General features: G+C 38.6%; 1 protein-coding gene across 1 annotated transcript in view; it reads left to right on the top strand.

Moving 5' to 3' along the window:
• Nucleotides 1-24,227, top strand: part of ARAP2 (ArfGAP with RhoGAP domain, ankyrin repeat and PH domain 2) — a 187,846-nt gene that overhangs the window by 55,802 nt on the left and 107,817 nt on the right. Inside the window, exons 10-15 of the mRNA XM_052642100.1 lie at nucleotides 950-1,065; nucleotides 5,102-5,301; nucleotides 10,952-11,037; nucleotides 11,810-11,992; nucleotides 14,562-14,736; nucleotides 15,362-15,496. Of these exons, the coding sequence (XP_052498060.1) occupies nucleotides 950-1,065; nucleotides 5,102-5,301; nucleotides 10,952-11,037; nucleotides 11,810-11,992; nucleotides 14,562-14,736; nucleotides 15,362-15,496 (895 nt within the window). The remainder of the gene's footprint in view (nucleotides 1-949; nucleotides 1,066-5,101; nucleotides 5,302-10,951; nucleotides 11,038-11,809; nucleotides 11,993-14,561; nucleotides 14,737-15,361; nucleotides 15,497-24,227) is intronic.

The following is a 24,227-nucleotide window of genomic DNA, read 5'->3' as shown; positions in this document are numbered from 1 at the left end:
GATAATTCATTTTTTGAGGTACAGATTAATTATATTTTTAAGGTGTGAGATGGTATGATAAATCAAATTCCAAAACCCTTATGGCTAGATAATATATTACAGACTTTAATGCTTTTAGATGGTAGACTGTGTACCTTTTTGAACATTCTCTAGTTTTGGTGGGACAAGTTGAACATAGTGGCTGCAGGTGTTGAACAAATGGCATTTTCCATACAAAAATAGCATTTGAGGAGCTTTTTAGGAATCTAATTGAAGGAAGAAGAAACTAATAAAATTTTAGAAATGAGATAAAATTGTAAAACAAGTAATTCTTTTGTTTGAGAGCAAACGAGGAAGATAATGTGATAGAACAGAGATAACACCATACAGCGGAGAGAGAGCCAGCAGTCAGGCGGCCTGGGTTTCTGTCCTTGTCTACCACACACAGACGTCTCCTCTTTCCATGTTACTTTACCTCTTTGAGTCATGGTTTTCCCTTCTTTTTGTCTAAACAGTCATTATACCAACCTCACAGTGTCATTTGACTCCCCCACCTAGAAAATGGTAAGGGTTAGTTTCCTGTTAGTTCCCTTTATGAAATGGCTAAAGGTGGAAAAGTGCCTAACTGTTAAAAGCAAGGCATGTGTAGCTCAAGATCTATGTCCTAGTCAACTTACGTATTGTGTGGAAAAAAAGCTTTGCTTTATTAGTAGCCTGTCAGGCTTCAAATGCTATCATGTTATCATGTATTTAAAGTATATATACATCATGTATGTAAAATAAGATGTATATATTTTATATATCATGTATTTGAAATAAAATCACTCTCCATTTTTAATGAATTGCTTAATTCCATGTTTACATGTTGTAGTAAAATTCAATGAGATTTATTAAATTTTAGAGACTATAATTTTATTTTCAAGATCCATATTTTCATTTCTTCATGATTTTTTATTTTTCTCCAAACTAGGATTTTAAGAGTGGACTTGGTATTACCATAATCCCTATGAATGTAGCAAATGTAAAACAAGTGGACCGAACTGTAAAACAGTCTTTTGAAATAATCACTCCCTACAGGAGTTTTAGGTAAGTTATATTTAAACAGTTTTTGTTTGTACTATTACAGTAAAGCTTGGGTGATCCATTTTTACATTGCCAGTCATGATTTGACTTCTTAGAGGACACAGTAAAATTACGTTCTTACTTTTTCATATTGTGTCATTTATTAGCCAGTGTGTAAAAATTTACCAATAGGCACCAAGGATGCTCATTAGCATTGATTATTAGACACATACAAATCAAAAGTACAATAAGGTACCACCTTGCACCAAGCAGAATGACCATCATTAAGAAGGCTACAAATAAAGTGTTGGAGAGAGTGTGGAGAAAAGGGAACTCTTCTACACTTTTGGTGGGTGTATAAATTGATGCAGCCATATGGAAAAGATTATGGAGGGTTCCTTAAAAAACTAAACATAGAGATACCGTATAATCCTACAGTCTTTACTCTTGGACTTATATTCAGAGAAAACTCTAATTCAAAAAGATATATGCACCCCAGTGTTCACTGCAGTGTTATTTAGAATAGCCAAGACATGGAAGCAACCTAAATATCCATTAACAGATGAATAGATAAGATATGGTGTGTATATATGTATATATGAGAAAGACAAATACCATATAGCATCCATTATATGTAGAATCGTAAAAAAATATAAATGATCTTATTTACAAAACAGAAATAGATTCACAGAAAAGACATGGGAAAACATCCCTACCAAAGGGGAAATAAATTAGGAATTTGGGATTAACATATACACCCTGGTGGCTCAGATGGTAAAGTGCCTGCCTGCAATGCAGGAGACCCGAGTTCAATCCCTGGGTTGGGAAGATCCCCTGGAGAAGGAAATGGCAACCCACTCCAGTACTCTTGCCTGGAAAATTCCATGGACGGAGGAGCCTGGTAGGCTACAGTCCATGGGGTTGCAGAGGCGGACTCGACTGAGCGACTTTGCTTTCACTTCTCATATATAAAATGGGTAAACAGTAAGCACCTACTGTATAGCACAGGGAAGTATATTCAGTATTTTGTAATAACCCTATAATGGAAAAGAATATGAATATATGAATACATAAGAATATGAATATATATATGAAACTGAATCACTTTGCTGTACACTTGAAACAAAAATAATTGCATTTTTACTTTTTCAGATCATGTAATTTGTTAGCCAGTGTATAAAAACACTTTGCAAAAGTGACTTGACTTATCATACAACCTGCAAAGATACAAATTTCTTGAGATTTGAATAGTTTCTTTTCATAATACCTTTTTTCTTAGAAGACTTGATGATTTTTGATCCACAAATATATGAAAAATTGTTATGAGGGAATAAAATAAAAATAGATATAGCATTGTCTTTAAGCTTATTACCAGCTTATTATAAAAGTATTGTTATTTTGTCTTTTTTTTTTTTAAAGCCTAATCAAATATAATCTCTCCTTTAAGATTAATCCCTAATTACGGTTACTCTGTGGTTTTCTAAAAGGAACTCCAGCTTAAACTGTTGCCAAACTTAATGACTCACAGCACTTACTGATCAAATATCTTAGCATTTTGATATATATCTAGTATTATGGTACTCTACTCATTACTTTATTATGTCAGTGAAGCAGAAAACTTAATGTATGTTCTTATACGTGTTAATAATCTATAGTAACTCCATTGCTTTAGAGAGGCATAAGTCATATCTGTTGAGTTCAATCATGTTAATTTGCTTGTCACAAATAATCAACATACCACAAAGTAATATGTGGGTTAGAGGCAATTGTCACAGGGTTTTTGAAGGTCTAGCAGTTAATTACTTTGTGATTTCAAAAATGCTGTTAATACCTAATGTAGTACCCATATTATCTGTTTAAATATGTCTACTGCCTGGAATTTTGAAAAAGAATAGCAAGCTTTATTTTCATAAAGGAAATTCAAGGCTTAACTGACAATGTAGACATTGTCTAAGCTGTTTTTACTTAAAGTGCTTTATATTATGTCAAACTTGTATGGTTTGTCCTCACACCAACCAATTCTCCAACTCTCCGTACACCAGCTGGGTGTCCTGTATCTTCCCGGAGGGAGACTCAGACCCCACGGGTTTCAGGAATCAGTCCCAGAAGACTGTCCTCAGGTTACTCTCACTCAGCCCAGTTTAGCTTAAATTGGGGTGCTCATTACCCTCTCTCCCCCAGATTTGATAATTTGCTAAAAATGTCTCAGAGAACTCAGGAAAAGAGTTCAAGTAATATTACCAACTTATTATAAAAAATGCAGCTCAGGATTGGCCAAATGGGAGAGCTTTAGAGGCCACGGTACAGGGGGTTTGTGGCAGAGAGCGTCCAAGCTCTCTCTGGATGCACTACCCTCTTGGCACCTCAGTGTGTTCATCAACCTCAGAGTTCTTCAAACCCTGTTGTTTGGGGGATTTTATGGAGGTTTCATTTCATAGGTGAGACTGATGAAATCCAGGGTATGCGTGCAGGTGCTCAGTGCTCTCTGACTCTTTGCAACCCCATGGACTGCAGCTCACCAGGCTCCTCAGTCCATGGGATTTTCCAGGCAAGGATACTGATGTGGGTTGCCATTTCCTCCTCCAGGGGATCTTCCCAACCCAGGCATTGAACCCTCACGTCCTGTGTCGCCTGCGTTCGCAGGTGGATTCTTCAGCACTAGTGCCATCTGGGAAGCCCTGAAACCCTGGGCCGTTGATGATTAAGTCAATTACCAGCCTGTCTCACCTTCTTAGGGGCCTCTCAGGTGGCACCAGTGGTAAAGAATTCACCTGCCAATACAGGAGACACAGGTTTGATCCTTGGAGTTGGGAAGATCCCCTGGAGTAGGAAGCAGCAATCTGCTCCAGTATTCTTGCCTGGGAAATTTCATGGACAGAGGAGCCTAGTGGGCTACATAGCAGAGTCAAACATGATCCAGCACCACAGTTCTCCCCTTCCAAGAGGTCAAGGGATGGGAAAATTCCAGCACTCTAGTCCCATCTTGGACTTCTGCTGACCAGCTCCCATGCTGAAGCTGTCTGGCCTCCAGTCAGAAGCTGTCTATTAGCATATAAAGGTTTTTGCCACTCAGGGGATTCCAAGGATCTGAGTAACTATACACCTGGAACCAGGGACAGGGACCAACCTATTTTCCATTGTACCCTGTGGGCTCTGACCAGTCTCTAATTTGTAGATGTTATAGTGATAATGAAGCATGGAGTGATTAAAAAAATATAATCCATGGAGGCCACTCAACTTCTCTATAGATTATGTAGGATAAGTCCTCTGTTTTGTTCATTGTATCTCAAAGCATTTTCATCTTCAGAACAGAAAATTGTAGTGTGAAGCATCATTCTGTGGGTCATTGACTGAATTTGGGGCACTGTGTATATAGCACATTTTCTGGCATATTATAAGTACTCTGTAAATATTTCTTGAAGGAGTGAACTGATGTTTTAAAGTTTTATTCTTTCACTCAGGTACTCATTAAACACTAAAAATTGGAATAAATAGGAATGAGGCTAAAAATGAGTTAGCATTCTGTTAGAATACTAATTGCTTAAAACTTTTTTGATTTCTCAGTTTCTGAAAGCCATCTGGACATTCTTCCAATTAAAAAAAAATCTATTTTTAAGACAAAAAAATCAAAATTTCTAGTGGGTGTTTTTGATAACTTAGTTTCAGACCATGGCATATTTTCTTGGCAAAATAATCCACTTAGTCCTGAAACTCTGCCAGTCTCTTATTGATTATGATGTAACCAACTGCTTAGAAAACATGGCCTCACTTTTAAGTTTTTGACCTAACAAGGTGATTTTTATATCCTGGTCAGAAAAATGTGTATGTTAATTTTGGCTCAAGATAGGTAAACAAAGTCATAAGCAATGTGGAAAGTTAACAGAAAAAAATAGATTTCTCAATGGGATGGTTTTTAACAGAAAAGACTCTGCACCTGCCTGGAAGGCATATTTTTCAGCTGCTGTCTCCTTTGTGAGTGAAATGAATATACAAACTGAACATACTGCTTAATTGGCCTTTACAAGGGAGATCGATAATGCAGAAACGTTAATTGTTTCAGCTTTACAGCTGAGTCTGAAAAAGAGAAACAAGAGTGGATTGAAGCTGTGCAGCAATCAATAGCAGAAACTCTCTCTGATTATGAAGTAGCTGAGAAGATTTGGTACAATGAGTCCAACAGGAGCTGTGCAGATTGTAAAGCCCCAGATCCTGACTGGGCCTCCATCAATCTCTGTGTTGTCATCTGCAAGAAGTGTGCAGGTAATTAGTGATAAGTTACGCTCATCGCTGTTTGGTGGCAGATCGGCACCGAATGCTCTTTAGTGTCATATATATTGTGTCCCAGCTAATAGCCATGAAGAATAAAAGCAGAGAAATTTAAATCAAATTTAGAAATATCATTCTATACTTCTCTTATGCATGGCTTAGAGATAAAAATTGATTTTTAAGCATGTAATCATTTTTGTGTGTGTGCCTACTGGACCATGTATGGATTTTTAAAAGACAATACTGAAATTTTCAGATTTGGGATGAATGTGTTTCAGAATGCACCCTGAACACGCTCACTGTTCGTATGATTTGTCCCTTTTCCCAAATCATATTTTGTAAGACGTATTTTTCACATTTCAAGGCTGCTCTGCTTTCTAATCTTGTTACACAAGATCTGTTCTCTCTTATAATGAGAATTATTATATAGAAGCATTTTCCAGGCTTATTGAAGTTCATGAAAGTAACCAGTGTTGTGACTTGTTTTCTTCTTGTGACCTTAAACCTTACGGACTATTTGACATCTCGTATTTGGGAGGTAAGGCAACCGTCCAAGTGAGTGAAGGGAATGGAGCCTAGCTTAGGTATGTGACTGTGGAGGTCTTGAAGAAATTAGCTACAACCTAAACTTTCCTCAGCTCTTCAGCTCTACCAGGTACTGTGCTGGTCCTGGGAGTTAAATCTATAAGATATGATATATCCTGCAGAAATATATAGTTATTTTAATAGACTATGATAAGGATAGCAATAGAGTTGAGCACAGGTTTCATTGAGAAAATGCAGAGGAAGAGCTCCTATCTCAGAGCAAAGACAGGACAGTTGCTTCAAACCCTCAGAGTCTTCCTGAGCTCTGTGCTCCACATTTCTCATCATACTGAGGTAGGAGTCCTCACAAGCTGATCAATTACATCAATAGCAACCAAAAAGCCTCAGTTAATCGTCCTTGACTTTGCATTTTCTCCCAACCTCTTCTTTCCAGTCTCATTGGAATCTGTCCAAGGCTATTCTGTGTTCTTATGTTCCCTTTCTCTCCTGTCTTCTCTGAGTCCTTACCCCATCACTTATTCACTCTCTAAGCACAGTAGGCCTTTCACAGTCACAGGTTCCAGATCAAAAGTAATTGGAAAAAAGTTCCAAAAAGCAAAGTTTGAATTTGCATGTACCTGCAGTTGTTACTTAGCATTTATATTGTATTATGTATTTTAAGTAATTTAGAGATGATTTAAAGTATTGAATATAATAGAGAATGTGTATACGTTATATGCAGATACTATGGCCATATTATACAAGGGACTTGAGCATACTTAGATTTTGGTGTCTGTGGAGAGTCCTGGTATCAATCCTCTGAGATCCATCAGGACGGCCATATTCAACTATGGTTTATTTGGTTCAGCATGTAAATTTGCATCATTCTGTTAACACCAGATCTCTGAACACTTACTATTCCCTTAGACGTGATTCTCTGTTCCTTTTTCCTTTCATAGAGAAGATACTTTCAAGAGTAATAGTTTATGCAGGTTTTCGTTTCTTTAACTTCCTAGTATATCATCAGCATCCTGTAATCAGCCTTCATCTGCCTCACCTCCAATAAACATATTTTCACCACATTTACCAGTGTAGTTTACCTCTCAGTTTCTGTGTGGTCAGTTCCCATCTTCACTGCACTCTCTGGAGTATTTGACACTCTTGACCAGTCTGCCTCTCCATGACTTCCCATCCTCCCTCAACTTCCAGCAGGCCGTTTTCTCTTAGTGTGCTCTTGCTATTCTGGCCATCCTTTGCCTGCTCCTAAAACATGTGTGTTGCCTTGGGTTGTATCCTCAGATCTCTTTCATCCTGATATTCCTGAGTGATGTTATTTATCATTTGAATCCAGCAGTCTTTTTAAGCAGGTGTTTCTTGCTCTGTTGGAAACCATACTCCTGTATCTCCTGCTAGGGTCTCCGCTTGGATTTGCTCAAGATACCTCAAAATGAACATGATAGTATGGAGTTCTCATTGCTTCCCAGCTCACTACATAAAACTGAATATTTTCTATGTTACAAATCCTGATCAGAAGTGATCTACTCTGCCCTTCACTCAAGCCTAAAACCTGAGAGTCCCTCTTGACCCTTCCCCTTTCCTTAAAGCCCACCAGATTCCATCCTGGTTTTACCTTCTAAGTATCTCTAAATCTGTTCTCCACTTCACTTATTTCCCTACTGCCTCGACTCAGAATCTTAGGCTACTCCAGCATCCTTTCTTCCTGCCTGCCTTTGAGCTTTACTCCTTTCAGTATTGCCTTTTTGTCATCTCCGTAAGTGCAAACCTGTGCTAGGTCTTGCCATGGGAATTCTAGGGCGTGGTGTTTTTTTTCTCAGAGAAGGGAGGAAAGGAACCTACCTAATGTACAGAGAGGAATGAACTTTCTCATGATCATTAGGTAGAAGATCCTTAAGACCAAAATGGTGTTTTGTGTTCTTTTCTCCTTCTCAGCTTAGAAAGAGTCTGACATAGGCCTGGATGCCCAGTAAAGTCCGAATGATGATTTATACAGCAGAATTAAATTGATGATACTAGAATGCTGGGCTGTTAACTCTCTTCCAGGTATAATAGTAGAATAAAGAATCCACTTTAGATTTTTTAAGTATACATTCATTAGCTAGTATGTTGCTAGTCTTTTTTTTAAGAGTAAGGGGTGATATCTGTATTCACATATATGTAATTTACACAGACCCCTTATAAAGTTTTCAGTGACTTACAATTTCTAGTCAATTACCAAACAATGAATAAATTATATGTGTATACACATACATACATGTACACACATAAACACACATACATGAATACACACTTTTAAAGGGCTTCCTGGTAGCACCTCAGCTGGTAAAGAATCTTGCCTGCAATGCAGGAGACCCCAGTTCAATTCCTGGGTCAAGAAGATCCCCTGGAAAAGGGATAGGTTACCCACTACATTATTCATGGGCTTCCCTCGTGGCTCAGGTGGTACAGAATTCAGCTGCAGTGGGGAAACTTGGGTGTGATCTCTAGGTTGGGAAGATACCCCTGAGGAGAGCATGGCAACCCACTCCAGTATTCTTGCCTGGAGAATCCCCATGGACAAAGGAGCTTGGTGGGCTACAGTCCAGGGGTCACCAGAGATGGACACGACTGAGCAGGTGATTTCCATAATCTTTCGTATTGTTATGATTTCTGTTTGATTACTTCCACTACTGTGGTATAAAAAAGTAGGTAATAGTTTAAGTTGAAAAGATATATTAATGCAGACATACACATATTTCTTGTTGTTGTTCAGTCGCCTGCTGCTGCTAAGTCACTTCAGTCGTGTCCGACTCTGTGCAACCCCAGAGACCTAATTGTGTCCAGATCTTTGCTACCCATATTTGGCAGCATGTCAGCATTCCCTGTCCTTCACTAGATCCTGGTGTTTGCTTAAACTCATATCCATTAAGTTGGTGATGCTATCCAACCATCTTATCCTCTGTTGCCCCCTTCTTCTTGCTTTCAGTCTTTCCCACCATCATGGTATTTTCAAATGAGTCAGCTCTTCGCATCAGGGGGCCAAAGTATTGGAGCTTCAGCTTTAGCATCAGTGCTTTCAGTGACTATACAGGGTTGATTTCCTTTAGAATTGACTGGTTTGATTTGGCTTCCTGTCCAAGGGACTCTCAAGAGTCTTCTCCAGCAGCATAACTCAAAAGCATCAATCCTTTGGCACTTAGCCTTCTTTTTGGTCAGACTCTCACATCTGTACCATAGCTTTGACTATATGGACCTTTGTTGACAAAGTGCTATCTTGGTTTTTAATACACTGTCTAGGTTTGCCATAGTTTTTCTTCCAAGGAGCAAGTATCTTCATGGCAGCAGTCGTCATCTGCAGTGATTTGAAGCCCAAGAAAATGAAGTCTCTCACTGTTTCCATTTTTTCCCATCTATTTGCCATGAAGTGATGGGATTGGATGCCATGGTCTTACTTTTCTGAATGTTGAGTTTTAAGCCATCTTTTTTACTCTCCTCTTTCACCTTCATCAAGAAGCTCTTTAGTTCCTCTTCATTTTCTGCCACTAGGGTGGTATCATCTGCATATCTAAGGTTACTGATATTTCTCCTGGCAATCTTGACTTCACCTTGAGCTTCATCCAGCCTGGCATTTCACATGATGTACTCTGCATATACGTCAAATAAGCAGCATGACAATATGCAGCCTTGACATACTCCTTTCCCAGTTTGGAACCAGTCCATTGTTCCATGTCTGGTTCTAACTGTTGCTGCTTGACCTGCATGCAGGTTTCTCAGAAGACAGGTAATGTGGTCTGGTATTCCATCTCTTGAAGAATTTTCCGCAGTTTGTTGTGATTGACACAGTCAAAGGCTTTAGTGTATTCATAGAAGCAGAAGTAGATGTTTTTCTGGAATACCCTTGCTTTTTTTATGATTCAGTGAATATTCATAGTTTGATCTCTGGCTCCTCTGCCTTTTCTGAATCCAGCTTGTATATCTGGAAGTTTTTGGTTCATGTATTGCTGAAGCCTAGCTTGAAGGATTTTGAGCGTAACCTTGCTAGCATGTGAAATGAGCACAACTGTATGGTAGTTTGAACATTCTTTGGCACTACCCTTCTTTGGGATTGGAATGAAAGCTGACTTTTCCAGTCATGTGGCCACTACTGATTTTCTGGAATAGTGAGTGCAGTACTTTAACAGCATCATCTTTTAGGATTTTAAGTAGCTCAGCTAAAATTCAGTCACCTCCAGTACTTTTGTTCATAGTAATGCTTCCTAAGGCCCACTTGACTTTATACTCCAGGATGTCTGGCTATAGGTGAGTGACCATACCATCATGGTTATCTAGGTTATTAAGACCTTTTTTGTTTATAGCTCTTCTGTGTATTCTTGCCACCTCTTCTTAATCTCTCTGCTTTCTGTTAGATCTTTACAGTTTCTGTCTTTTATCACGTCCATTCTTTCATGATATGTTCCCTTGATGTCTCCAATTTTCTTGAGATTTGTAGTCTTTCCCATTTTGTTGTTTTCCTCTATTTCTTTGTATTGTTCATTTAAGAAAGCTTTCTACCTATCTCTCCTTGTTATTCTCTGGAACTCTGCATTCAGTGGGGTATAGCTTTCCATTTCTCCCTTGCCTTTAGCTTCTGTTCTTTTCTCAGCTATTGTAAAGGCTCCTTAGGAAACCACTTGGCCTTTTTGCGTTTCTTTTTCTTTGGCAGGTTTTGATCGTTGGCTCCTGTACAGTGTTACAAACCTCAGTCTATAATTCTTAAGGCGCTCTGTCTACCAGATCTAATCCCTTGAATCTATTCCTTACCTCCACTGTGTAATCATAAGGGATTTGATTTATACCTGAATGGTCTTGTGGTTTTCCCCACTTTCTTCAATTTAAGTCTGAATTTTGCAATAAGGAGTGGATGATCTGAGCCATAGTCAGTTCCAGGTCTTGTTTTTGCTTCTCCATCTTTGGTTGCAAAGAATATAGTCATCAACCTGATTTCGGTGTCGACCATCTGGTGATGTCCATGTGTTTTAATGTTAATACAGATTGCCATGTACACATACATATTTTTTTATGGTAAAATACATGTACATAGAAATTCAAAGAGAATTATTATTATTATTATTTTGGTCTACAGGGCAACATAGATCTTTAGGACCAAAAGATTCCAAGGTTAGAAGTCTGAAAATGGATGCCAGCATTTGGAGCAATGAGCTCATTGAGGTGAGTCTGACTTGACTGTGGTGTGATCAGCCAGAATCTGGGAGGAAATATGCAGTGGGTGGCGGGGTGGGGTTACTTTAGGATCCCTCTGATCAAGATCTCAGCACAGTATAAAAAATGGCTTATCGCCTGCTGTATAGTAGTAAATTTCTACCTTAACTTTCAGAATGCTTCCTAAATGAGGTAGTTACTTTAAAAATAAAAATAAAAAATGCAAGGAGCTTTAATGGTAATAACTACTTTAAAAGGCTTGGGAACTCTCTTTAAAGCCAGAATTTACTCTCTTTCTTTTTAACCCAGCATGGATAAAATATCAGAGTGGTGAATGAAAACATTTGGCAAAATTGACTATTCTTTATCTCAGCCATACTTGGTCATTAGCTGCGATCTTGTCTAACTTGTCTACCGCATCTATTCTGTGCTCGGGTGTCGGTGACACTCTCAGCCATAATAGCCCACCTACTCAGCCATTTTAAATGAATCTGTCTCAATGTGAGCTAGCTTCAAAAAGTAATAATGCTTTTGCTGCAATTTGTGTTGCTTGCAGTTTCTTTTCTGGCTAATCTTTTACCATTATTAAGAGCAGCTAGGCTGTTTAAATAGAAATATTGTCTGCTTTCACACTCCATCTTCCAGAAAAAAACTGGGTCATTTTTGTATTTTTTGCATATTTTACACTAAGCTGTGCTTTAATTTGTCTTGTGACTCGGTTGTCTGCAGATTCAAATATATTGTTTGAATTGATACGTTTTGTAATTCTTTGATAATTCAGCTTTTCATTGTCATTGGAAACAAAAGAGCTAATGACTTTTGGGCTGGTAATCTTCAAAAAGATGAAGAATTACACATGGACTGTTCAGTAGAAAAGAGAAAAAATTTTATCACTCAGAAGTACAAAGAAGGAAGATTCAGAAAAACCCTTTTGGCGTCTCTTACCAAGGAAGAATTAAATAAGGTAACCAATGAAATGTAACAAAAGACATGGATGTTAACGTCTTTTTAAGTGTGTGCCAAGGGTTTTGAAAACATGTTTAAAAAAAATAAACTTGAAAATTTCAAAAATTTTTGAAATTTTGCTGTTTCATAAAATTACTGTTTAATTTTATTTCCTTTTGTAACATTGTGCCTTAGATCTTTTCCCTTCATTTCACTTGAGGATTCGTTATCAACAGCAAGTAAACTTTTCCTCCCTCACTGAAGCTTCTATCTGATGTACACCGACCCCAGTTAAAACTTCAACAACTTTCCCCATGCTAGGGACAGGATACTGAACATAATAACTTCAGCTAGTGTGCTGCTGACTTGGTGTCAACAAAATGAACTTCATTTACTCAGTTTATTGTTACAGTAGTTTGTTTAGTGCCATTGATTGCAAGTGTCTTTTGCCTTTGGCTGAGTGATTCTAGGTCTTCTTGTCACCATTCTATACTGTTTTTTTAGCAAACAGTTTGTTTAACATATTGCCCTCCTTTTTTAAAAAAATCAACTACTTCAATTTCTTGTGTGTCAGAAGGTTCTTCTATGTATAGGTATTTAAAACATATACTTTTCTATGACTAGAGTATGCTTTCATGGTTCTCAGTTCTTTCGAATGCATTCAGTGTCAATGCTTATTGGATAAGCATCCCCAAGTAAATAGCATTATGCTGAAAAATTTGGAAAATGAAGACCTTTTCAATTCTTCTCTAGAAATTATAAGATTTATACAGTTGTTTTATATTTCTCTTCTGTTGGCTTCAGTTCATTTGCTCAGTCGTGTCTGACTCTGTGACCCCATGAATCGCAGCACGCCAGGCCTCCCTGTCCATCACCAACTCCCAGAGTTCACTCAGACTCACGTCCATCGAGTCAGTGATGCCATCCAGCCATCTCATCCTCTCTTGTCCCCTTCTCCTCCTGCCCCCAATCCCTCCCAGCATCAGAGTCTTTTCCAGTGAGTCAACTCTTCGCATGAGGTGTCCGAAGTACTGGAGTTTCTATTGGCTTAGTTACCGTAAATTAGGTTCTTGCTTCTTGATGTACGATAAATGGAAGATGCAGAATCTATACATAAGGTAGGGGAGAGTCAGAGAGGTGGCACAGAGGTGGGCAATCATATATAGGTTATTATTACGTCATTTAGTTTTGTTTAGGGTGATATTTTCATGGATGCTAATTTCTATGAAAATAACTGACCATTTATACTAGACATTCATGGAATAGTGATAACAGGGTATAACCAAGGGTTATAATTAATTTAGTTCTATGCACCGAAGGCCCATAAAAAATAAGTGTATAAATAGTAAGTTGTGGATTTGGGGAAGTAACTGGCAAGATTGGAGAACTAGGGCATATTTTCGCCCCAATGCATTTTCTCTTTTTGATAATGACAGGAATCTTGTCAAAGGATAAATACTGATGACCCCAAAGGAGATGTTTTCTGCCACACCATATAGATACCCTGAGCTAAGATATTAGATAAGCTTGACTTTAATTACTAGCTTTTTCTTTCTTCTTCAAGATATGTAGGGATGTCTGTCTGTTAGGATTTACTACCACATTGGGCTTCTTAAAAATGGTACTCTTCACATCAGTGGATAATTTTTAAAAATTACTTTATTGAGGAGATACTGCTTAAAAATTGTTGTCTCTGTGGATGTCGTCATCAGAAAACTGTATATTTAGGTCCTCTACCCATTTTTAAAATTGGATTGTCTCTTTCTAATTGAGTTGCATGTGTTATCTGTATATTTTGGTTGCTAACCCTTATGCAATATATGGTTTGAATATATTTTCCCTTGTGCTGTGGGTTAACTTTCCATTTTGTTGATTGTTTCGCTATGCAGAAGCTTTTTAGTTTGCTATAATTCCACTTAATTGATTTTTGCTTTTGGTACTTGTGCTTTTGATATAATATCCAAAAAGTCATTGCCATGACTGATGTCTTCCCTGGTGGCTCAGCAGTAAAGAATCCACCTGCAAAACAAGTGCTGCAGGAGATGTGGGTTTGATCCCTGGGTTGGGAAGATTCCCTGGAGGAAGGCATGGCAACCCACTCAAGTATTCTTGCCTGGTAAATCCCATGGACAGAGGAGCCTGGTGGGCTACAGTCTGTAAGGGTTGCAAAGAGTTGGACACAACTGAAGTGAGTTAGCACACATGCAGAAACATTCATGCAAACAAAATATTTAGTGGATACTTCAGTTACTGCATTTGAAGTATTTTGAAGTTTCTGAGCATTGGCATTATCATAGGTATGTAAAATACAGAAAATATCTTCCATGGCAGTTATAATGAATTTGAAGATTTGGAACATCACTGCAATAAAACAATGAATAAACATTTGGTGATCTTCTGTTGAAATTTAAATTCATGTAAACCAGGCCATTGTTACCTGTTGGTTAGTTCAGGGCATAATAATTAATAGATTTGTTAAAAAGAAATACAAACTTCATCTCATAAACGAATTGGCAGACTTTCTTGCATTTTAATTGCCAGAATTATATCTTCTTCACTTAGAAGTTGTATTTTCTTTTATTGACCAGGCTCTGTGTGCTGCTGTGGTGAAACCAGATGTTCTGGAAACAATGGCTTTGCTGTTCAGTGGAGCAGATGTCATGTGTGCAACAGGTGATCCTGAGCACAGCACCCCCTATCTGCTGGCCAAGAAGGCAGGGCAGAGTCTGCAGATGGAATTTCTCTACCATAACAAATTCTCAGGTTAGTCCCTCTCATGCCTTCATTAACCTGGTCTCTCCTAATAGATCCTTAAAAGGACTGCAGTGCAAATCTGTAAATTTCTCAAATCAGAAACACCATTAGAATGAAAAGAAAATGTAATTGTCAGGAAGACAGAAGACGCTTATTAAGACCCATGTTTTATTTCCTTTCAAGGAAAAGTTTAGGAAATCAGTCTTTTATTTGTCTTTTTTTTTTTTTTCTTTACTTTATAGAATCGCCATGGGTATACAGAAGTTCCCACTCCTGAACCCCCCTCCCACCTCCCTCCCCATACCATCCCTCTGGGTTATCCCAGTGCACCAGCCCCAAGCATCCTGTATCCTGCATCAAACCTAGACTGGTCTAAATGGAAGATTAAAATAGTTAATCCCATGTAATCATTTTCACTGAAATTAAATCCAGTTTCATGTATGAATAATAAACACAACCAAAGTGCTTATTTGCAAATCTTATGCAAAGCAAAAGAAATGTTTCTGTATCTTTATTCTGCAGTATATTTGGAGTAGTTTTTCTTCTACCTCAGAACTCACCAACATACTCATAAGCCAAGGGAAAACTGTTTACATTTCAGATTTCAGATGTGGTATTTCTGTAATTTTTCTAGATTTCCCTCAACATGACATATATTCTGAAGGTGGATTAAATCAAGAGTCCTCCCAGTCTACGTTCCTCTGTGACTTTTTGTATCAGGCTCCTGCTGGTGCTTCTAAACTCTCTTCAGAAAAAAAACTGCTTGAAGGTATCTTTTCTGCTCCTTTTAGATTTTGTCATCTGATAAAATTTTATTTCATTATCAAAACAATTAGGTTTAAGTTTTGATATTTTTCCCCTTGAGATGTTAGATTTGATCTTGCAGTAGATAAATATTTTTTGAGGATTTATAAATGTTTCCAGGCACAGATATTATTTCATGCACTGCAGCAAAAATTTACTACTGGTTCGGAATGCTGAGCAAATTCTCAGCAGAATTCTCTGACATCTACTTCAGAGACAACCAATTCTGCTTCAGGATTTAAGAGTTATTCCAAAGAAATGTGAAATTCAGCCCCTTCCCTTCGGGACAGACCCCCCAGCTGGGGAGATAATACACATAAATGTCAACATGTAGGAAGAATGGACAAGTCTTTGGTTTATATTCTGTTAGTATACTAAGTGGTCTCAAGTAGTTGAGTTCATTCTGATTGTAATTGTGTGTGTCTAAGTAAAATAAAGCTTAAACATGGTTTCAAAAAAATGATGTGAATTAATTGATTTAACAACCTGTTGTAGGTTTGTGGCATTGATCTTAGAAGAATCATAGTAGGTATTTATCTATCCATTTCACTCCTTTTGTCAGGCATGTGCTGGGCATTAGGAAAACAAAAATGAGTAAGACAGAGGCTAATGTTATATACATTCAAACTAATATTACAAAATAGGCAGGAAAAATATAATGTGCTCTGTCTTACTAGAACAGAAAGAATTTAAGAGAGATTAAGTTATGCAGGCCAGTTGATGGCGGAATTCAGAGACTCGGAGGACAGATATTAATTCCCTAGTGGTAAAATCCAACCATATTACTTAATCAGAGGAATAATAGGATGAAAAACTCACTTTAGAGTGTTAATCCTGATCTTCATACATTTGAAGGGATTATTTCAATTAAAGGCTTTATTTGTCTAAAAAAAGAGAATTATAACCTTTAGCAGAATTATAATGGGATAAACTATACTTTATTAGATTTTTGGCCTTTCCTAGTGGCTCAGTAGTCAAGAATCTGCCTACCAGTGTAGGAGACCCGGGTTTGATCCCTGGGTTGGGAAAATCCCCTGGAGAAGGAAATGGCAACCCACTCCAATATTCTTGCCTGGGAAATTTCTTGGATGGAGGACTCTGGCAGGCTACAGTCCGTGGGTTCACAAAGAGTCAGACAGAACTTAACAACAAAAACCTCGCCTTTAGTGAGCATGTACTATGTATAAGGCATTGCTTTAGGCTTTTTCTATATGTTCATTGTAATTCTCATAAAAGCTCTGCAGGATAGTTGATATTATGCTGGTTTCACATGAACAGTGGAGGAACTCAGCATGAAGCAGAGTTTTGCATTTTATTTGTGTTACAATTGTTACTGTATGACTTTGGCTTTGATCAGTGTGATGACCAGGTGACACTAGATGGCAGAGCATTTTTATTCTTTGAGTTTAGGGTTTTTTTTTGTTTTGTTTTTTTCAGCAAATTTATTTTCATGTCTTACTTTTCTCAGTGTAACCAATAATAAATGATGAATCTTAGAGATTTTCTCATCTTCCCATTGCTTCTTATCAGTATTTAATACTTATATAGTTGAAAGTTGAGTGATCAAGAGGGAAGAAGAACCAGAACAATCTGTGAAATGATGATAGCAATTATTAAAATAATTGAATAATAGGGCAATTAATGTACTTGTTAAGAAGTGTACAAGTTTTCTAGAATTTTTCTTCTAAATTGCAGGATATATTAATCTACCCTTCTAACCACTTATACAAAGATGAAATAGGAAGGAAATCTGAAATATGAACTTTTCTTCCTAAAGCTTCTCAATATATCATAAGTATTTTACAGACTAAAAGCAAGCTTCTAGCTATTTTTTGACAATTCTGGTTATAATATTTATAAACTTATCAATTCATTTTACTGTTTTCTTGAAATATATTGCTTTTCTTAATCACTTGAGAACTGAATTGATGTTTCAAATTTGTAACTAAATCAGTTTTTCCTTTTATAAAAGATAACAATTGATTTTGTTGTTGTTGAAATTTATTTCAAAAACCAGAAATCAGTGCATTCTCTATATTTGTAATTTTATTAGGGATGTTTTCTCATTTTGGAGCATTCTGTTTTAAGTGATATATACTTTGACTATGGAGCACACAGAAATGATTTCATTGGAAAACAATCTAGTAATCTAACAGCAAGGTATTCTTTGATAGTCTTCATTTCTTCCATCCAATATATCAGCAAGGTCTGTCATTTTAACTCAGAATAGACCATGAATCAGTTGGCTGCTCTCCATCTTCACTAACATCATCTGAACCCCAGTCACCATCTTGCCCTGCCTGGGCTATAATACCGTCTACCCCAGCCCATATGTTTACTGGTTAATATCTTCCCTGGCTTCCCTCCAAACCATTCCCCCAAACAGACATAGTGATTGTTGAGAATGCAGATCAGATCATGCATGTCCATTGTTCAGGTACATTTAGTGGCTTCCCATTACAGGATGTAACCCTTTTCCTTATCTGACCTAAAAGACCTTCTGGTGCTTTCCCTTCTTCATCTTACATCCTTCCTTCCTATCCTACCTGCCTGGCCACACTGGTTTCCTGTCTGTTCCTGCAACATGCCCCCTCCGGACCTTTGCAGTTGCTGTTCACTTTGCAAGGAGCACAGTTTCCTCAGCCTGACAGCTTCTCACCTCTAGGGGATCATTTGAGGGCCACCTGGTCGGAGAGACCTGTGTGGCAGCCTCCTAAATTGTGGACCCACTGCTGGTCCTTCTCTCTCATAGTGTGCTGCTTGTTTCCATTGTGCCTCTCATTGCATGAACTGGATCCTTGTGTGATTTGTTTCTCCCTCCTTCTGGAGTGAAAGCTTATTGAGGCATCAGCATTCTCTGGTTTATTCAGCATCATCAAATCTCTGGTGCCTAATACAGTGTCCACACATAACTAGTCATGTGCAAATATTTGTTGAATAAATGGGCATTGCTCTAATCACATTACTGCTAGTGTAAAAGCACAGATGACTTTATATATACATTAGAAAATTTTTATTGAAGTATAGTTTCTGTATGGTATTGTATAAGTTTTACAGGTGTATGATATAGCAGTTTACAATTTTTATAAAGATTAAACTCTATTTATAATTATTAGTTACTATTTTTTGACCTGCAGATAAAAATATAAGTGCTGACACAAAACACATTTTGTTTGGCAGAGCCTACTTAAAAACACCGAAGAAAAAGTTGAATTAACAAGAAACAGAGTTTTGGTGGTTTTTTTTTTTTTTTTTTCCTCTTTCCATCAAGATTCTGCAGCAGTGGTACTCCTGTTGAGCACCAGCTTTATGGAAAAATTGAATTATATGGAAAGATTTAGAGATTAAAGTGTGGTTGTCACCTTTGCCTCTGAACAGCAAGCAAGCATCGGGACTGCATCACTCCATCAGGGCTTGTCAGGATGGCCACAGAGCAGACTGATTAAAAACAAAGAAAAAAGTCAAGGAATAAAATGCATGCAAGTCCTTCAGAGAGTTACAGAGGCTTCAAATTGTCAGTTCAGATTTTCAGGATTTGAAGTTCTTCTACCCTCTGGTTATGAAGACTGATCTGTATTTTTCTTTTTCTCCCCAATTTAGTGTTCATGAAAGGAAAGATTGATAGCTCTTGTTAAACCGAAGTGTAGAGCTGAATAATAGCTTCCTGATTTTGTTTTCTGTTTTCTCCCCTCAACCGTATTATTTCCCCTTGGTATCTTACCTTGATTTGTTGACAGTGTTTGAGTTTTAAAAAGAAAGTGGTTGGTATGGTTTACTAGAAACTCTGTATTATCTGTTTATATTTAATTTTATGCATTAGTATTGAGGAATTTTGAAGATCCTTTGTTCCATAAATGCCTAGCTTGCATAGTTTAAAAATGTTTCTTCAAGGCTGAAACATTTATTTTAAATGAAAGGAGTCCTAGTGCATATTTCTATTTTCTGTGGATACTGAATGCCATCAGTTTGGGAAATTCTTCGTCAGGAAACAACTTTATGGTTTTAAAAAATAATAGTTTCACCTGAACTATCTCTCATTTATTGTGCACACATGTATTTGAAGGCACGACCTCTGCTATACCCTGGTACATTTAAACAATGGACATACATGCTTCAAGCATATATCAGGCACAGACAGGGAGGTTGTGAAGTAGATAGAAGGGTACCTTCCCTAGTTGACTGCTTGGGTTTTACTCCCAGCTCTGATGCTGAGTACTTATGTGATGTTGGTAAAGTCCATCAATCATCTTGTACCCATGAACAGGGTAAAAGGAAAGGAGTACATAATCATAGAACTGACCTAATAGGGTTGTTCTGAGGATACAATGAGTTAATGCATATAAGATGTATAGAAGAACATATGGCACGTACACGTGATGATAAGAGGATAAGGACAAGGAGGAGGGGTAGCAGAGATACACAGGTATCCATATACACAACTGCTTCTGATTTCCAGTTAGCCTTTGAATTTAGGACTGATGCTAAAGCTGAAACTCCAATACTTTGGCCACCTTATGCGAAGAGCTGACTCATTGGAAAAGACCCTGATGCTGGGAGGGACTGGGGGCAGGAGGAGAAGGGGACGACCGAGGATGAGATGGCTGGATGGCATCACCGACTCGATGGACATGAGTTTGAATGATCTCTGGGTGTTAGTGATGGTGCTGCGATTCATGGGGTCGCAAAGAGTCGGACACGGCTGAGCAACTGAACTGACTGACTGGTGGTAAGCTAACAATCAGGTTAACCATACTCTAGTAACTCTAGTTATATGGTTAACTGTGGGGTCACACAGCGTCCGACACGACGGAAGCGACTTAGCAGCAGCAGCAGCAGAGTTAACCATAACTCTAGTAATATTCATAGGAATATTTCAGTAGGTCACATCTGGAGTTCTTTATCTGTGCATGAGTAAACTGCACTAATGTTTTTCTGCCCTGATCTAAATGTCCAGTTTGAATAGAAGGAAAGAACAACCCTTCCAGCTAATCCAACCACCATAATAAACACGACTTCTTGTCTTATAAATACCTTGTGTCCTAAGAGTTGTCCATTCAGTGGCCCCAGTCTTGCTTCTGGTAGACATCTTCTGGTAACTGATAAACTTGTTCTGTAGCAGAGAGGATATCCTGTCTGAATTAGCCCAAGCAGACCAATGCCATCCAATGTAGTTTTGTTAAAGCTTTCTGATTGCTTCCCAGATGAATAGAAGTGTCAGATTTTCCTATCACAGCTTTGTTGTAATCCTCAGAGGTAATATCTATGCCTGCTTTGTCTGACCTCTGGCCTATTTTCATTTAAAAAAAATGAGGTTCCTCAAGGATTATGGTGATGATGCTACAAGGTTAAATCTCCTCAAGCCCATATTTCTAACTTAAAATGAGTTTGTACTCACCTTTTTCAAGAGGTCTGTCATTTGTTTCCCATTAGAATTAGCCTAATTAGGGTCTGCATTTACATTTACTTTGTGGATCATGCATATGACACTTGTCTAAGACCTTCCAGGGTCTCCCACTTGTCTACTGAGAAAGGTGTAAACTCCGAAATACCTATCATGTAAGACTCCTGGGGCCTGGCCTCTGCCGTGAGCCTTCAGTCTTGTTCCCCAAGTCCTAATTTCATATGTAATCTCTTTCTTTGGCCAAATAGGTTTTTGACAGTTTCCCCTTCCCATGACTTTCTTCACACAGCTCTTAGAATTATGGAATGATTGGTAGCTCAGTGTGCATTTTTTGCTACTTTAGAAACACACCTTTTCCATATAAATAACTATTTCAAAAGCCGTAATTTGTGTGAAGTTTTTCCTTACCACTTCAGTCTGAGGGTAGCTTCCATTTCAGAATGGGTCTGATCTCTGAAGGGCCCACCTCAGATGAGGATGAGAGAGGCAGAATTCTCAGTTAAAGGACAGGCAGTTAACCTCCTTATTGGAAGACCAGCTGATATTTTCAGGGTTGTTGAGTCTCTTTCTGTATTTAATGTTGGTAATTATTCCTTTCTGAAATGCTCACCCCTTTTCAGTTTATACACTGTCTCTTCTCATTTGTTTCACTGCCTTGGTGAACCCTTCTGTATCTATTGTTCCCTAAGTTCCCTAAGATTTTATCCTTGGTTACTGTACATTTTCAACTACGGCCTGTACTCTAAAGACTTTCTGGTTATTGAGGCTGTTCCTTGCCACGAAGATTCACATCCACAGGGTGATCTGCCTAATAGGTATTCCTACTTGAATTTCTAGGAGATATCTTTCATTTAGTGCATATCCAAGGAAATTCGGATTGCATGCACTAAAACAGTTTCTACTTTATTTTCTTTTAGGTAAAAATAGGCATTTCTGCCTACCTTGTAATCAAAGCTAAAAATGATTCAGTTCAGTTCAGGTCAGTTGCTCAGTCGTGTCCGACTCTTTGTGACCCCATGAATCGTAGCACACCAGGCCTCCCTATCCATCACCATCTCCCGGAGTTCACTCAGACTCACGTCCATCGAGTCCGTGATGCCATCCAGCCATCTCATCCTCGGTCGTCCCCTTCTCCTCCTGCCCTCAATCTCTGCCAGCATCAGAGTCTTTTCCAATGAGTCAAATCTCCGCATGAGGTGGCCAAAGTACTGGAGTTTCAGCTTTAGCATCATTCCTTCCAAAGAAATCCCAGGGTTGATCTCCTTCAGAAGGACTGGTTGGATCTCCTTGCAGTCCAAGGGACCCTCAAGAGTCTTCTCCAACACCACAGTTCAAATGCATCATTCTTTGGCACTCAGCCCTCTTCACAGTCCAACTCTCACATCCATACATGACCACAGGAAAAACCATAGCCTTGACTAGGCGGACCTTAGTCGGCAAAATAATGTCTCTGCTCTTGAATATACTATCTAGGTTGGTCATAACTTTTCTTCCAAGGAGTAAGCGTCTTTTAATTTCATGGCTGCAGTCACCATCTGCAGTGATTTTGGAGCCCCCCAAAATAAAGTCTGACACTGTTTCTACTGTTTCCCCATCTATTTCCAATGAAGTCATGGGACCAGATGCCATGATCTTCGTTTTCTGAATGTTGAGCTTTAACCCAACTTTTTCACGCTCCTCTTCCACTTTCATCAAGAGGCTTTTTAGTTCCTCTTCACTTTCTGCCATAAGGGTGGTGTCATCTGCATATCTGAGGTTATTGATATTTCTCCCGGCAATCTTGATTCCAGCTTGTGTTTCTTCCAGCCCAGCGTTTCTCATGATGTACTCTTCATAGAAGTTAAATAAGCAGGGTGACAATATACAGCCTTGGCGTACTTCTTTTCCTATTTGGAACCAGTCTGTTGTTCCATGTCCAGTTCTAACTGTTGCTTCCTGACCTGCATATAGGTTTCTCAAGAGGCAGGTTAGGTGGTCTGGTGTTCCCATCTCTTTCAGAATTTTCCACAGTTTATTGTGATCCACATAGTCAAAGGCTTTGGCATAGTCAATAATGCAGAAATAGATGTTTTTCTGGATCTCTCTTGCTTTTTCCATGATCCAGCAGATGTTGGCAATTTGATCTCTGGTTCCTCTGCCTTTTCTAAAACCAGGTTGAACATCAGGGAGTTCACGGTTCTCGTATTGCTGAAGTCTGGCTTGGAGAATTTTGAGCATTACTTTACTAGCATGTGAGATGAGTGCAATTGTGCGGTAGTTTGAGCATTCTTTGGCATTGTGTTTCTTTGGAATTGGAATGAAAACTGACCTTTTCCAGTCCTAGGGCCACTGCTGAGTTTTCCAAATTTGCTGGCATATTGAGTGCAGCACTTTCACAGCATCATCTTTCAGGATTTGAAATAGCTCAACTGGAGTTCCATCACCTCCACTAGCTTGTTCACAGTGATGCTTTCTAAGGCCCACTTGACTTCACATTCCAAGATGTCTGGCTCTAGATTAGTGATCACATCATCATGATTATCTGGGTCGTGAAAATATTTTTGGACAGTTCTTCCGTGTATTCTTGCCACCTCTTCTTAATATCTTCTGCTTCTGTTAGGTCCAGACCATTTCTGTCCTTCATTGAGCCCTTCTTTGCATGAAATGTTGCCTTGGTATCTCTAAGTTTTTTGAAGAGATCTCTAGTCTTTCCCATTCTGTTCTTTTCCTCTATTTCTTTGCATTGATCGCTGAAGAAGGCTGTCTTATCTCTTCTTGCTATTCTTTGGAACTCTGCATTCAGATGCTTTTATCTGTCCTTTTCTCCTTTGCTTTTCGCCTCTCTTCTTTTCATAGCTATTGGTAAGGCCTCCGCAGACAGCCATTTTGCTTTTCTGCATTTCTTTTCCATGGGGATGGTCTTGATCCCTGTCTCCTGTACAATGTCACAAACCTCATTCCATAGTTCATCAGGCACTCTATCTATCAGATCTAGGCCCTTAAATCTATTTCTCACTTCCACTGTATAATCATGAGGGATTTGATTTAGGTCATACCTGAATGGTCTAGCGGTTTTCCCTGCTGCTGCTGCTGCTGCTGCTAAGTCGCTTCAGTCGTGTCCGTCTCTGTGCGACCCCATAGACGGCAGCCCACCAGGCTCCCCAGTCCCTGGGATTCTCCAGGCAAGAAAACTGGAGTGGCTTGCCATTCCCTTCTCCAGTGGACCACATTCTGTCAGGCCTCTCCTCCATGACCCGCCCATCTTGGGTTGCCCTGCAGGCATGGCTTGGTTTCATTGAGTTAGACAAGGCTGTGG

The sequence above is a fragment of the Budorcas taxicolor genome, chromosome 6 (assembly GCF_023091745.1).
Source record: "Budorcas taxicolor isolate Tak-1 chromosome 6, Takin1.1, whole genome shotgun sequence".
Taxonomy (NCBI): Eukaryota; Metazoa; Chordata; class Mammalia; order Artiodactyla; family Bovidae; genus Budorcas; species Budorcas taxicolor.
Note: the sequence above shows the minus strand (reverse complement) of the source record. Positions and strands in the feature narration are given on the sequence as shown.